Source organism: Gopherus flavomarginatus, chromosome 4, assembly GCF_025201925.1.
Source record: "Gopherus flavomarginatus isolate rGopFla2 chromosome 4, rGopFla2.mat.asm, whole genome shotgun sequence".
NCBI classification, from domain to species: domain Eukaryota; kingdom Metazoa; phylum Chordata; order Testudines; family Testudinidae; genus Gopherus; species Gopherus flavomarginatus.
The window spans coordinates 56,329,674-56,346,333 of NC_066620.1; the positions used below are offsets into that span (position 1 = coordinate 56,329,674).

General features: G+C 38.7%; 1 protein-coding gene across 9 annotated transcripts in view; it reads right to left on the bottom strand.

Moving 5' to 3' along the window:
• Positions 1-3,172: 3,172 nt before the first annotated feature.
• ENAH (ENAH actin regulator) overlaps positions 3,173-16,660 on the bottom strand; it is a 190,547-nt gene continuing 177,059 nt past the window's right edge. For all 9 annotated transcript variants that reach the window (XM_050948508.1, XM_050948506.1, XM_050948505.1 and 6 more), the window contains 3 exons: positions 14,160-14,238; positions 13,276-13,333; positions 3,173-6,054 (listed from right to left, as the gene is read on the bottom strand). In XM_050948508.1, the coding sequence (XP_050804465.1) occupies positions 6,017-6,054; positions 13,276-13,333; positions 14,160-14,238 (175 nt within the window). In that variant the 3' untranslated portion in view covers positions 3,173-6,016. The remainder of the gene's footprint in view (positions 6,055-13,275; positions 13,334-14,159; positions 14,239-16,660) is intronic.

Genomic DNA, 16,660 nt, shown 5'->3' on the forward strand with positions numbered 1-16,660 from the left:
TGCAGCGCAGTTCCGGAGTCGACGGCAGAGCGACCGGGGATCGCTCTTATTGCATCTACACTAGATGCGATAAATCGATCCCCAATAGATCGATCACTACCCGCTGATCCAGTGGGTAGTGTAGATGTACCGTGAGGGTCAGTTAGTTGTGAAAAGTAGTCAGGGATAATTTATCCTCTCTAGAGGCTGTAAATGCTGCCTCACATAGGGAGATTTAGCTCAGTATTTGCAATGCCACACTTCATGACTGTATGTGGTCAGAGAAGTCCTAAAGAGGATGGCTGCCAGTGGCAGATCCAGGTGGTTGAAACAAACATGCTGCCAAATTCCTGATCCAGGAGGAGAAAGATTATATATTGTTTCTGCATAAAAAATGAATGAAATTGAAGCTATACACCAAAACTGTCAGGAGAAATTTAACAGCCAACTTATTCCACCGTTGTGGGGAGAAAATCTGGTGGCCTGAATAGAAGGGCAGAGCTTAGTTCTGGAGCCTCAGAATTCCATGGATGGGGGCATTAACCCATTAGTGATGAGTAAGTAGAGCAGCTGTGGAAGAGAAATTGAGTGTGCTAACTGCTCTGGATGCCTTCCATTTTAATGCTGTACAATGGCAAATAAAGGTGCAACAATGGCTACAACAACATTGGATTAACAAAACGTAGGACACCAGGTTCTACAAGAAATTATGGTAGGAAAGGCATTTGTTCACTATGGGGACATTTACACTCCGTTTATAAACTATGAGAGATTAGCTAAGCAGGACAGCTCCCTGACCTGCTGTACCATCATAATGCCTGGCAGCATGAAAAACTTAAATTTATCATTTTTCTTCCAGTGACAGGTGATGGTGGTTGCCCACCTTAAGCCATGTTATCAGATGAGTTAACACTATACATGACTAGTTTAAAAGTTTTGTTTAGTGGATCTATCCTGAATTCCAGTCCTTAAAACTTTCATTAGACTACACAATCCACATCTTCTCAAGCAACAACACTATAAATTAGATAAATTTGCTTTTACTGATTCGACAATCAGGCTAAATAATTAATTTCCTTTCCGACATTACAATTAATTTCAATAATTATATTCTTCTCTTTGAGCTAACTCCTCCTTAAGAACTAAGATAAGATATCAGGTCAGGAACCAGAATCAGGGAAATGCCTTTATAAGCACAAATTCGTTGTTTGTATGAATACAGGCTGATTTGTCTTAGATTTTTCAAGCCATATTTTAACACTGTAGCATCTTCATCCAAAATCTTCCTTGATTTCCCATGGGATGCAAGCTCATTTAATTCTCAATGTTTCTGTATGCAAAACTTTCCCCGTTAAAAGAAATCGCTTAGGACAACTTTAATTTCTTTTTCAACAGCTTCACACTCTTAACTCTAATTGAAGCCAGCCCTTTCTTTTCCATCTGCTTCCTGTCACAAATAATAGGCTCGACCCTAACAGGATATGTTTAGGAAAGGGAAAGATCATGTCAGTCACAGCATGATGCAGAGATGATTCTGGAAAGCTTTTTTTTGCTCCCTCCCCTCACTCAATCTTTCCTTCTTCTCCACTGGCCCACGGAAAATGGTGAAGATCCTCTCTCTCTTTTGTGAGCTTCATATTTGGTTGGTAAAATCATGCTCAAAAGCAACAGATTTTCTGCCTTGCATTTGTAGTCATATTTCACGTGTTTACACCAAGAGAATGTTACCATTTTTGATATAATTGATTAGTTTATTCAGAATTAGACACCTCTGTCTTCCTGTCTGAGCTGGTGCTTATTGTATTTTAACAGCTCTGATAACAGTGGAAAGGATTTCCTGACATTGTTTCAGTACCTAATTGATAATCCTGACACTTGTTGCTAAAGGTTTAATGCATATCTTTAAAAATTGCTTTTGGAGCACTTCAGATAAAATTGTATAATACAGCCTGTTATGTATATCCTGTGCCCTCGCACCTCCCTTACCTTGCATTTACCAGAAGCTGGGAATACTCAGCACCCTCTAAGTATATACACATGATTAAAACTTACTCTTCAGCAGTGCAGTCTTGAATTTGTATTCTGTGAGTAGGCGAGCATAGGTTTTTAAGAAAGACAAGTTAAAGATTAAGAGATTGTGAAGTACTTTTTTTTAAGATAAAAAAGACTTCATGTACACAATTCTTTGTATTTAAAAGCACCAAATGAACGTTTTTCATTTGACTTTTTAAAAAAATGATTGAGAACACTGGGGTCTTTTCAGTTTTTGCTCTCAAAAGCAAGGGGACATTTAAGTAACCTAGGCGTAGGGCTTGACCAACCTTGAAATTGCTATCTGATACGAGCAATTTTTTAAACAATAGCATTAATATAACACTACAAATCTTAAATAGCCGCTGCTAAAAAACTGTCACAGTTAATGTATGACATTTGTAGCCTGGTGCTTGAGAGGCATTCAGCAAAGGGAGCAGATTGCTTAAATCTTTGTTTTCCGGACTATACAGAAGGTATCAAGGCGGTTTGTGAAAACGAAGTAAGCAAGCAGGAAAGCCTGTATTGCTTTGTGCTCCCATAAGATAGATACAAGAGGTAAGTGGAGGAAAGAAATCAATGTTTCCTAAATGGAATAAAATGGAGAGTAGAGAAGTGTCAGTCTCAAGGCTCTAATCCAACAAATAATATTTAAACAATTACTTGGAGTATACTTTAAACTTGTCAAGCAAGATTTTTCCTACCTTCTGCACAGCAACGTGAAACTTTAAGGGTGGGGTTTCTTTATTATTAGTGTTTAAATATTTTGTTATACCAGGAAACAGCAGAGAAAAAGTTGGGAAAATTCAATCTAGATTTTTTTCATAGCATTTTCTTGGACATAAGGGCAAAAGCCTGTGCCAAGTCAGACCAACAAAGGGGGTCAACATAAGCAAGAGTGACTACAACTGTCTTGAATTTATGTACACTAGTTTTCATTCATAATTTTCCACATTCCCTTTGATTACATTCTTTGTAGAGCAAGCATTTAAAAAAATGCCTTGAAATTTATAAACAGAACAGCAATATATAAACCATCAAGTGGTAAAATCATAGACTAAAAAGGTATTTTTTACATTTCACTAAGACCCGTTTGGGAATTACAACAGAATCTTCTAGATTTACCATTTATCAAACTCCACAAATGAATGGTGGCAACATATATATATATTGCAATTTTATTTCATTCGCTCAAACAAAAAGTTAGCATGTAAGAAATTTAAAATGACAAATATGGTAAAAATAGCAGAAAACGAACTGAAAAAAAAACTAAAAAGGAAATAAACCTAAATGCATGAAAATTCAACATTCATTAGTGTTTCATCTTCAGTTTTGATTGACACTTGATGCTTGAAAACTTTTTTAAACAATGAACTTGAAATCATGACAACTATCTGAAGAGATTTCAGCACCAGCACTAAGATTTATACATTCAGTTTGTTTGCAACTGACTTGTTAGCCACTTGTGTATAGCACAGATTTATCACAGATCAGATCACAGTGTTGAGGAAAGCAATACCTTCCTGGAATTAGAAAGGATCTCCTAAACTGTACTCAGTTTAAGACATCCACTTTACAAAAGCACAGAACCATCATAATATGGTTTTTAAAGAACTTAGTTCAACAGTGAGCAAAATAATCTTAGCTTCTGTAGTTCATTTTAATTATGGAAATCTCAGTATGACAGCAAGTGTTTACAGTAAGCCTTAATTCAGTCAGATTTTCTGGAAAAGACCAATTCAGCAATATGAGATTATGTAAAGTATGTATGTAGAAACAGCACAAAAAAAAAAGACATCTGCTCTTCTTTCTTTTAAACAGAAATCATGTTAATTTTAGACCAAGGCACAAATGTTTAGTGCATAAACCAGGTTCTCCCTCTCCCCCACAATCTGACAGTTTGTTTATTACTACTTTGGACCACTTATACCCATTACATTTCTAGTAGGCTACTCTTGAACTTCCCTAACAAACAAAATCAAACATGATTTCTGACAAGAATAAACTTCCTTAATGTTAAAATGTTTGCAAAAACAAAAGTTATCAAAGATGAAAATGCCTCCTTTTATTTCACACTTGCTGCAATTTGTGTAATGCCTTCACTAATGCATGCAGAAAGATGATCAGTTTTTGGAAAGAATTATGTATTGATTTAGGTAATATTTCCATTGTAGAACAATTTTACAGTTTGAGTCTCTATAGAAACAGGAACATGTTTAAACTGGAGAAAAATTCCTCATTCACACCTTTCAGAAGCAGAAAGTGCTGTTGATTTGCTTTGGTTTCCAGCACTTAAGGAATATATGCTATTTAAGCTTGTGTTCTATGAATGGAGCTAAGTAAGCTGTAACATAAATAATGCCTCCAAAACCATAGGTATTTTTTTTCTAATCAGCAAATAGCAAAAAAATATGGCACTATTACAGCTCAGAAAAATTCCAGATGCAATGAAAAAGTGCAGATTTGATCCACAATATTTTCCAAAGCATTACGGATCTGCCTTGCAGGATTTTTATTCCACTGAATTTTATTAGTTTAAACTAAGATTTGCATATATGAGGTGTTTTAACAAATTTTTAAACCATGGGAAAGGGGAAAGTATCATCTCCCCTGAAAAGTTCTCACCTAATGCTGGCCCACTACTGTTCTTCTGCTTCCCATTTTCTGCTGTGACCTAATGCTCTAATCCTTCATTATAGCCCTTGTCCTTGTTTCCTCAGAGAGTCAAAAAGCAGCCTTAGAGAATACAGGAGCAGGTAATTGTTGTGCATCCTGTACTACCACAGGTGCATCACTGGTAATAGCTGATGATCAAAATCCAAGTCGATATAAATTTAAGTTAAGAAATGAAACAAAAATGAGATGGGAGTTTTAGAACCATTACTGAATCGGAGATACAAATAACTCAAGAAATGATACAAAAAGGATTAAGTACCTGGTTCTGTTAACATGGTTACTGATAAAAGTCACAATATTTTCCTTATTATTACACATGCATGTAATATGAGGAAAAATAGTGCAGAAAATAATAAAAATATTTTAAAACCAAAACTGTCATCTTCCCCTCCTCCCGCCCCAACTTTTTTCCCTGGTATTGATTCAGCCTTAAAAATGAAAAAGGCTACTTAATATTTATGACATGCAATTTTTTTTGTTTAATTAAAAAGCTGATTGTGTTGTGTTACCTTACAAAAATGTCCACATGCATAAATGTTAAAAAATAAAAATTAAAAAAAGCCTGAAAATCTACTGTAAATCTACAGCATACTAATGATTTATATTTGACCACTGGTTTGTATTATGTAGAAGTCTTAGATTTGGTAAAGCATTGTGACGATTTAGGAAGGCATCTACATCTTTAAACTCTGGACTGTTTGCTTTTTTGTTTACAAAATTGCATGAAGGCTAACTAGAGAGGCTTCCGATCATAAAATTCCAAAAACTTGATATGCCATCGCTTTCTAGGTGATATTGCCCTTTAAAGCATACACTTCTAATTATTTCATATTTTGTGATCTGAACTTACATGTCTGCTCTTTGAAGTTATTAATGGAAATATCAAATATGATAGGAAGACAAACCTGAGATACATTTGCAGTACAACAGTATAGCTTGCTAAATCCTTCATTAATAAAGAAAACCTCTCTGAAAAGCCTTCCCAAGCTTTTCTCCTTTTTTGTGTTAACAATGAATTCTGAAATATATGCAGTTTTATCTTGACATAAGAACATCTCAATGCACTGTGATCTTGTCTGACAAATGTGGGAATTTCTGCATAATCATTACAGTAACTTTTAGGACTCCTTTCCACTCCGCTGTAAAGGTCAGAAAAAAGCAGCAAACTAGGAAGGAAAAAGCATATCACCAGAGTGATGTGTCTGAAAGTTTTCAGAATGTTGTTTTCCCCTCCTTCCAAGTGTCTGTCTCCATTTTCTTCTAACAGCTCACAAAATGTAGTCGACTTTATACCAAGTGAAAGAGTCACATTGGCTTAGTCCTAGTCTTTTTATGCAGTATTTGACTTGCTCAGTTCTTGCCTGATTGCTGATTAGGAAAGGAAAAAAGCATAAATTAACATTACATATAAAAAAAAATACTCTCACCTAGACTGACACGTCTGTCCTTTGAACAAAAAGTGCATCCTATCAGAAGCCATCTTGTTAAAAATGTAGTATACTGGACCTAAAGATTGTTTGACACCATGAAACAGAACTTAATTCTGACCCAGATTACATCTTTTTTCTGGTATAAAATATTCTGATATTTGATACTTCAGTCTGTTTCACTCTGTCTCTGCCCACACTACTACTTTTTTAATGGCAGGAACCACCACCAGTTCACATGTCAACAGGAGGATTTGGGTTCTATACTGACTTCTGCCATCCTGTTTAAGTGGTCACAGTATGTAGCTTAGATGACAAAGCAAGCAAAAAAGGGAAGAAAAAAGAGGTGAGGGAGCTGCTACATTAATGCATACAATTATTCATCCCAGTATTGAAAAATTAGTGTAGGACCATGAGTAATTCCAGGGGCAAGTTTATGATAGAAAGGGAAGGGAGGTGTCATTTGATTCATAAATATCTACACAATCATAATTTCAATGGTGTCACTCCCTGCAGCATGGTGGAGGTGGTGTCACTGGCCCTTCCACCACTAGTTCCAAGCTCCAGTTCCTCTGTTTTTTGGAAATGTTGATAATACAGTGTTATTGGAAATGGGTTGTGTTGGGTATAATTCAAAAGCCCTTTTCTCCTACAAACGCAATGGCACCAAACATTACAAACTTAGGACAAAGACAGATACATATTTGAGAAAATGCTTAAAAGTCAACATTTTTTTAACACATGCAGCCCTCACAAAGCTAAATTGTGGCCTTTTGACAGACAGTATTGTGTTATCAGTTAATGCTCAGAATACGATACTTGATTAATTTTTTTAATGTTACAGATTACTATAAATGGAAGGAGTGCTTCACGTTGATTTGCAATCATTTACAAAAAAGAAGTGGTTCAGAGGTATTGATAATCAGCTTTGTTTATTATGCCAAAGAAGTTGTAATGAGGTACTGGTTAAACATCAGCATCCAGCCAGAAATTACTGGAAGCCATCTGTAAATAGTATGCACACAGTTGCATAACACACATTACATCATATAATTAATTACAATCCCTAAGTAATTTATTATAAAATCCTTGTTTTTACTTTGGTCTTGATCATTTTTAGGCACCGAGGAGATGAAAAATACCAACCAGTAGCTAAATCTGTGGAGAATATCATCGCAGAAGACTGGTTAAACACACAATGCTTTGCGGCACTTTACATGCTATAAGAAGTGAACCCATATCATAGAATCATAGAAGATTAGGGCTGGAAGAGACCTCAGGAGGTCATCGAATCTAACCCCGTATCTATAGTGATATGTGAAATGGGCTCAAAGGAGCCCATTTCACATATCACTATATGTGAAATGGGCTCCTTTGTTGATGGAACTGGCATTCCTGAGACCTCAGGTATTTTGCATAGTGGCAGTGCTGTGAACCAAATTCTTAAAGGGAAAAAGTTGTGATATGCTATAAAAGAACACATCCAAGCACTTGTTGCCCTTAAAAAAATGCTACCTACATGTCTTGTTTGGAAAGCATAAAGAAGAGTTTGAAGTAATTTCCCAAAGGGTACAGGATTTACGAGACCTGTTCCATGCATCTAGTGTGCATTCTACTCTCAATGACCTAATGTGCATAAAGGAGAGCTTCAATATCGCAGAATGGATCAAGCAATTGGAAGAAGCTGAATCAGCGACAAAGCCAACTTTTGGGATGGTGCGGTGATACATTAAGATGGTTGAGTCTTTGATGCTCTTTATTTGATCTGTCAAGACTGCTAATTGGAATTTGCACCTCACAGCACTAGAAGACTTAGTCAAATGCTTTTTTGCTTTAGATTTAACCACCAATTCGGTGATGATTGCCTGGTATCTCACTGAAATAAGAAATGTATAAAAGTCTGACCCTGATATACGAAAGGAATTTCAAAGAGGAAATTGGGTTGTTTAAAGGTTGCTAGTTCTCTTCTGTTCAGTTTGTTCAGACAATGGCCTATCACATGAAAAAGAGCAATGAAAGTCATTGGGGGAGTTGGTGGGCATAACACAGCACCCACATGCTCTTGTTTTTCAGGTATGCAGAAGAATCATTAAATATATTACCAGAGAGAAGAGACTCAGTAGTATTGTGCCTGTCCAAATCAAAATAATTGACTCCACAAACATCTTCAATGTCACAGTGAAACTACTGTCTCATACTCACACAAACAAGCTAACTGCACACCTTGCAGGAAAAACGCTCCAGCATGCATAGAATTACTCAAAGAATTCTGTTGTCACATAGTGTAATGAAGCTGCTGCCTTGCATTGTTCTGTGAGTTTCTTCGTAGTTCCCATGAGAAGGCTGATGCTACAATTATTTTGCATGCCATTAATGTCACAGAAACAGGTACTCCGGAGCTCTGGATTTTTGCACAGGACGTAGGTGTAGTGCTCTCTGTGAGACCCTACCCAAGATTTCTGCAAGATTGTTTTAGTACTTGCTACTAGGGAACAGACTCGCCATATATCCCTCAGCAATGTGTTCCTACCACTTCAACCACCAAAAGCCACCGCACTGTCAGGTTTCCATGCCCTTTCAGGATGTAACACTACTGCAAGGTTAGCTGGAAAGACCAAATGATCTTATTGGAAGGCATTTGATTCAGCTAAGACTCTCTCCCTCACTCTGAAGATGCTCAGCACAGCTGAGACAGTCACAGATGAGATCATAAATGCACTAGAGGACTTCATATGCCAAATTTACCATTTGAAGACTAACATTACAACACTTGCAGAGTTACAACGGTAGATGTTTTCCAAGAAGTAGACAAATAGAGAAAAATTGCTAGTGACAAGAGGTGCATTACACCTGCACCTGAAACAATCCTTCAGCTAGTATATAAATGCCAGATGCTAACTGTCCTGCAAATGACTGGCCAGAAGCCTGCCTTCCATGGAGATGTATGAGTGCGGCACGGACAAAGATCAATGTGACAATGTGTGTAGCTGTTGTGCTCCTGATGGAGACAACACCAACAGTGACTTTGATGAATAAATGTTTTCAGCCCTACATGTCAAGGCTAACTTCCATAGGATTAGCCAAGATCATTGTCATTTTTATGTAAGCAAGGCAACCCTGTGTTAAAATATAATTAAAAAGATGATTTTTTAACAGTTTCTCAAGTATATAGCTACATATTTATTCTAGATTTGTCATGTTTTGTACCACTGTGTTAGTGGAAAAAGGGGTTTTGAATGATACCCAACTCAATACATTGACATTGGGAATGGATTATCAAAACTTCCACCAATCAGAGGGCCTGGACCTGGGAGCTGAGGTAGGGGAGTGCGTCTCCCCTCCTATGATGCAAAGGGCGACACTACTGAAATTATGGGTATGTCTACACTGCGGGATTATTCCGATTTTACAGAAACCGGTTTTTTAAAACAGATTGTATAAAGTCGAGGGCAGGCAGCCACACTAAGCACATTAATTCGGTGGTGTGCGTCCATGTACCGAGGCTAGCATCGATTTCCGGAGCGCTGCACTGTGGGTAGCTATCCCATAGTTCCCGCAGTCTCCCCCACCCATTGCAAGTCTGGGTTGAGATCCGAATGCATGATGGAGCCAAAACGGTGTCGCGGGTGATTCTGGGTAAATGTCATCACTCAATCCTTCCTCCGTGAAAGCAAAGGCAGACAATCATTTTGCGCTCTCTTTACCTGGATTGCCCTGGCAGACACCATAGCACAGCAACCATGGAGCCTGTTTAGCCTTTTGTCACTGTCACCGTATGTGTACTGGATGCTGCTGACAGAAGCGGTACTGCAGTGCTACACAGCAGCATTCACTCACCTTTGCAAGGTAGCAGAGATGGTTACTAGCCCTATATCACCATCTGCAATTGGAAACTGGCGATGACGGTTATTAATCCTTTTGTACCGTCTGCTGCTGTCATGGGTGCTCCTGGCTGGTCTCACTGAGGTCGGCCGGGGGCACATGGACAAAAATGGGAATGACTCCCCAGGTCATTCCCTTCTTTATTTTTCGTTTAAAAATAGAGTCAGTCTTGCCTCGAATATGAGGCAAGTCTACTAGAGAACCAGAAAGCACAGCCACTCCGGGTCAGAGCCCCAGATATCCCACAGAAATGATGAGCTGCATGCCATTCTGGAGGGTGACCCTGCAATAACCCCACCCATTGCTTCCCTCCTCCCACACCCTTCCTGGGCTACCGTGGCAGTGTCCCCCCATTTGTGTGATGAAGTAATAAAGAATGCAGGAATAAGAAACACTGACTTATTAAGCAGCAAAGAATCCTGTGGCATCTTATAGACTAACCAGACGTTTTGGAGCATGAGCTTTCGTGGGTGAATACCCACTTCGTCAGATGCATGTCATGCATCTGATGAAGTGGGTATTCACCCACGAAAGCTCATGCTCCAAAACGTCTGGTTAGTCTATAAGGTGCCACAGGATTCTTTGCTGCTTTTACAGATCCAGACTAACACGGTTACCCCTCTGATACTGACTTTTTAGTGAGATAAAATGAGGGGGAGGCAGCCTCCCGCTGCTATGATAGTCTAGGCAGTACAGAATCTTCATTAGACATGAAAGGGGTGGGGTGAGGAGCTCAGCCCCCAGCTGCTATGATGAGGACGGTTTTCAATCCTTTTGCACCATCTGCTGGGAATGACCAGGAGTCATTCCCATTTTTGCCCAGGCGCCCTCGGCCGACCTCACCGAGGCCAGCCAGGAGCACTCACGGGATGATGAGAACCGTTTCCAAGCCTTTTGTACCGTCTACCATCAGGAAAGGAAGGGGAGGGGATGCTGCTGTTCAGTGCCGCAGCACTGCGTCTACCAGCAGCATGCAGTAGACATACAGTGACACTGAAAAAAGGTGAGAAACGATTTGTTTCTCTTTTCTTCCATGGGGGGCGGGATGGGATAAATTGACGACATATACCCTGAACCACCCGGGGCAATGCATTTGACCCTTCAGGCATTGGGAGCTCAGCCAAGAATGCAAATGCTTTTCGGAGACTGCGGGGACTGTGGGATAGCTGGAGTCCTCAGTCCCCCCTCCCTCCCTCCCTGAGCGTCCATTTGATTCTTTGGCTTTCCGTTACGCTTGTAACACAGCACTGTGTTGAGTCCCTGCTGTGGCCTCTGTCTGGAGATTTTTTCAAAAGCTTTGGCATTTTGACTTCTTGAACGGAGCTCTGATAGAACAGATTTGTCTCCCCATAAAGCGATCAGATCCAGTATCTCCCGTATAGTCCATGCTGATCAGCGCTCCATGGTGGGCAAACAGGAAATGAAATTAAAAAGTTCGCGAGGCTTTTCCTGTCTACCTGGCCAGTGCATCCAACTCCAGATTGCTGTCCAGAGTGGTCACAATGGTGCACTGTGGGATAGCGCCCGGAAGCCAATACTGTCGAATTGAGGCCACACCAACCTTAATTCGAAATGGCAATACCAATTTGAGTACTACTCCCCTCGTCGGGGAGGAGTATAGATATCGATATTAAGAACTCTTTATATTGATATAAAGGGCTTCGTTGTGTGGACGGGTGCAGGGTTAATTCAGTTTAACGCTGCTAAATTCGGTATAAACGCGTAGTGTAGACCAGGCCTTAGACTGTAGTTTTTTTTAATAAGTCAAATGATACCTCCTTTATGTTTCTATCACTAACTTGTCCACAGAATGAGATTTTCCTAAATTATGCTTCCAGACTACATACTATTTTCTATATAATGCGAAGGTAGGCAACAACCACTCTGCTCAGGACTGATTGCCTAGTGTCCAGTGATGAGTTAAACATACACAGATGCTGCTTAGTTTAAACTAAGCAACATTCAGGCACTACGAGCCAGTCACTGACCGACTTGGACAGAAAAGGATTAATTTACTCCTCTCCTGTCCAGGTCAGTCAGCTATTAGCTCCTCCTGTGTGGACACTGCTGCATTAACCTCCTGGTGCCTGCCTCCCCAGGTCTCCGAGTGGTCCCTCTCCTGTCTGGCTTCCCTATTCCAACACCTGGATAATGGCAGCCAAGCTCAGGCTGGTCATCTGGTTCAGCTACAGGTGCAATAGCTAGCCCCATGACAGCCAGGAGGAGCAACAATGCTAGCTACCCCATTGCCCATTAAGGTTTAATCTCACCACCCCTCCATCATGACAGGGAGGCAGTGGGCTAAATTTAAATAAGCAGCTTTGTGACCTGGTGAACAGGGTCACAGAACCACTCAGGTTGTCTCTCTATTATAATCCCCTGAACTGGGTCCTAGGTACATGCCTATATTGCTTATTTCTTAATCTGGCCTTGACTCTGCTACTCTGATAATATTTATCGTTAATCATTATAAAGTAGTGTCATCAGTATTGCCAACCCAAATTTTAAAACAAACAAAAACAAACTATGCCACCCTCCAAAAAAAATCCTGAGCGTGGTTTTCAAATTCTGAGATTAAAACAACAATTTTGGAGTTATTTGACATTTGGTTTTTTGAGCCTTTAGCGGTCATGTTTTCAAACTCTCCAAAACCCAAGAGGGTTAGAAATCTACTTATTTTAAAATGAAAGCTGTGATTAATGTAAAATCCCACCTCCTTGAATCATGTGGTTAAGAAAAACACCAAATATCAAGAATTACGATACAACATTGAAAGCAGTCATTAGGTTAAAATGTCACAGGATAAATACTGACTGCTTTGAAGTGTGTGACAACTGTTCTGGCTTTTATTTTAAGTGGTACATTATTATATGACAATCTTGCCTTTCCTAAACGAAAGCAACATCATGAGATGGTAAACATCTGCAAGGAGGATCTTGCTCAAATTCTGCACCCATCCATCCACTTTTAAAGACAGACATTGTTCAGCATTATTGCTCTATCCAAAAACCCCGCAGATAAGGTATAAAGTACCTGATTGTGCAAGAATAATCAAAACAATTAGGATAAGTTAGTTTTTCTTTTACTACATGGTAATGAGAAAAGTAGTGGACATTAGAAAGAAGTTCTATCATGAATTTGGCATTCTAGAATCCTCAGAATCTAGACAGAATCTTGAAAATAAGTTTCCATTTCTGCATCTTTTCACTTTTAAGAAATGCTTATCCGTTCTTTAAGACTTGGAAATCCAAAATATGTAGTGAATCAAGTTCATACTCACCATCAATGAGTTCCTCCTTTAATTTTGTTAATTCCTTTCTCATTTCATCTAAAATATCCTATGGCATCAGAATACAAGTCATAATACATTAGTGTGGTTCAAACTTTCAGCTAAGAAAAAATGAAAGTAATTCTAATTCTTGTTCATTTTGAAACATCTCAAACTTATATTCCAGTCTGTATCTATATCTTCAAAATTCACCCTTAAACACCTTTACTATTAGTAAGTAATAAAAATTTTATTTAAAAAATATGCTGACCAAATCTTATAATTGATTTATATGGCGCTTATCCCACCTAAGGTAGGAGATACTTGAGTTACAACAATTTATCACACACATTTCATATTCTCCCACAAGTAGTGGTGGCAATTTATCTAAAACTAGCAGGCATAGCTATAACTATAACTGCCCTGCAGATAAGATGTGAAAGTCCAAAACAAAGAGAGAACCTAGACCAACAAATTATTCTCAGTTACACAGATAAAAATAAGTAGAATCTAACAGTAGTGCTATCATAATGCCCTTCTCTCATCTTTATCTCCTTTTCTATTGCTGATTTGATATTTTAGATAATGATTTCCTGAAAATGCATTTAAATCCAGAGTGCGAAGGAATACAATTCTTGTGAAAATGTACTTTTCAACTTGGCATCATCGATAATCCTTGAGAACAACAAAGAAGCATCCAAAGGATTGCTGTCTTGTTAAAACGTTACCATTCTCCTCAATTGTTATTAAGATGGTACACTTTTTTGTTATAGCTGGATTTAGGTTTGAAACTACGAAAAGGTTAAAGTTTGGTATTTAATCAAGAACTGTTGAAAGTCTTTAAAAGTTCTGCTATTACTTATTCTGAAAAGGTTTCTATTGAAGGTACTATATACCTGCTTCAATCTGTCATAGTCTAGCCCTTCTGACTGCACTCCATTGGCACTGGTTTGCCCAGATGGTGTAGATTTTGGTCTGTAGAACATAAAGAAGCGATGTATTACAGGTCTTTAATTATTGTATGCAGTCTTATTACAAAGCAGATATTCTCTCCCCCACCCCAAATTAATGTGTTTTGTTAATAGTTACTGTCTTCCAAGATTGTGATAAAGAATTAGAATGAAAAGAGGATTTTCACAAAGATGTAGGTAGCCCAAGAAACACCAAAGCTGTACATACAGAATGGAAACCACCAGTAAAGGGCATTTTCCTGACATGGAAATATTAACTATTTCATTAATATATAATGACAAGGTGGGTGAGGTAATATCTTTTATTGGACCAATTTCTGTTAGCAAAAGTAACAAGCTTTTGAGGTTCACAGAGCTGTTCTTCAGGTTACCATAACTAACAGGTACAACACTGCAAACAAATAATATGAGTTATTAGTTCAAAACAGGAACAATTCAACAAGCAGAACTATTTTTTTTAGTGATCTCTTATTTTCTCTCCTAGAGCACGAGAGGGGAAGAGTATCCCCTCATAATTTATCTTGTAAACCCTTTATATATTTTTCTTTTTTAGCTTAACTTCTTGCTCATTAAAAAGGGCCCTATGTCACAATGACCTTTCCCCTCTGACTAAAGAAGGCAGTATGCTGACCCTTGCTACAATGTAATACATGGTATACCTCCAAAAAGAATGCTGGATTGATCTATTCAAAACATGCTTGCAAACTGTGTGAACCAGATGACTGCAACATTTACAGAAATTACACCTCTACCACGATAACACGCTGCCCTCAGGAGCCAAAAAATCTTACCACGTTACAGGTGAAACCGTGTTATATCAAACTTGCTTTGATCCGCTGGAGTGCGCAGCCCTGCCCCCCTGAAACGCTGCTTTACCACATTATATCTGAATTCATGTTATATCGGGCAGCATTATATCGGGGTAGCGGTGTACTAGTTTGGAAGTTGTAACACATTTCTGATGCACATAATCTTTTCCTTTAAATCACCTACAAATTTGTTTGCAGAAGACTGCCACATTTAAAAAAAATTCTGCAGAGCTAACATTCTTAAATAAACAAGCTACATAGGAAGTTTTCAATAAGCTCTTCACATTTGTGTTTTCTGCCCTCTTCCATCCATGTAGTGTACATTGCTCACACTTGTGAACATACATACTTACTGCAGATATATTCATGTCTCAGGAAATGTTTGCCCAATGGGCTACTGGGGTACATGCAAGGAATGAAGGTTTTGAGAATAAAATTCAACCATCTTCCTTGAAAAGTATGCATTAACTTCCCCTGGATTCCTGGACACTTTTGAGACTCGATAGTAATTCCTGAAGATCTCAGGCCCTGCAATACCACGATCTCAGGCCCTGCAATAAATTGACTCATATGGGCCTTGATTTACATAAGTTACACATACCTTGGAGAGTTGAGTAAACTCTATATGACCCTCAGAGTGGCATGGGAGGGAGGAGTAGATGCCTGAAGCAGCCATCCTCTGCCCTCCCCTCTACCTGTGCTGCTATCCAGAATGGGCCACTCCTCTTGTCTAATTTACCTATTGAGTATTTTAAAAAAAATTGTGGCTGCTCTGCCTAAGATTCCTGATATTTGTCTCTCTTCACATTTACCCCATGACACTGAACAACTCATGTTTAGTTTTGGTGAATTACTTACTTTTGAAATCCTCTTCTTCTAACACCTTGCTTCTGCATCATTTTGGGACCATTTTTTAAAACCATATGCTTCTGTTTGCAGAATGATTAAGTTTACAGTTGATTTCAAAATTTGCTTTTCCTTATGTTAGAATTAACCTAGCGTATTATGGTAAAGAATATCCCTAGTGGGGTAGGAGGAAGCAGGTTCTCTTTCGCTGTCTCTCTGTGCTGCGCTGATCCAAATAGAAAGGTAGAGCGAAGCTGCAGTTTTTGGCTTCGGAGCTTTTATGTAAGAGAAACACTTAAAAGTGTGTTTCTCCTAGCTTGTGTCATGCCAAGATGAAGCTTTTTTTTTTTTTTTTTTTACTGAAAGTAGGGCTGTCTGTGGCTGGGAGCAGAAGCCAGCATGGGGACACAGCTCAGCAAGGAATTTCCCCTCCCATGCAGAATATATTGAAATGGCCTCAGTCCTTCCCACAGCTCCATAAACACAAAGCAGAAAATTTAAGAGTAATTAAAAAAATTGATAAAGTGAGGCAGGAGCTTGTCAAATCTCCCACCTTTTAATGTCTTCTCTTCTTTCCTTTGCCTTGCCATTTAGCTAATCCCTTTACATTTAGCCAAACTCAGGAAAGCTGTAATCCCCCCCTACCGCCGCCCCAAAAGTGAACAGAAAAATATCATGGAACTAATACAATGCTCACAATCCATCATTATTTTCAAATTGTATCCCTTTTCCTTACAGCCTAAACAGAAAAGACAGACAAAGGGTAAATTC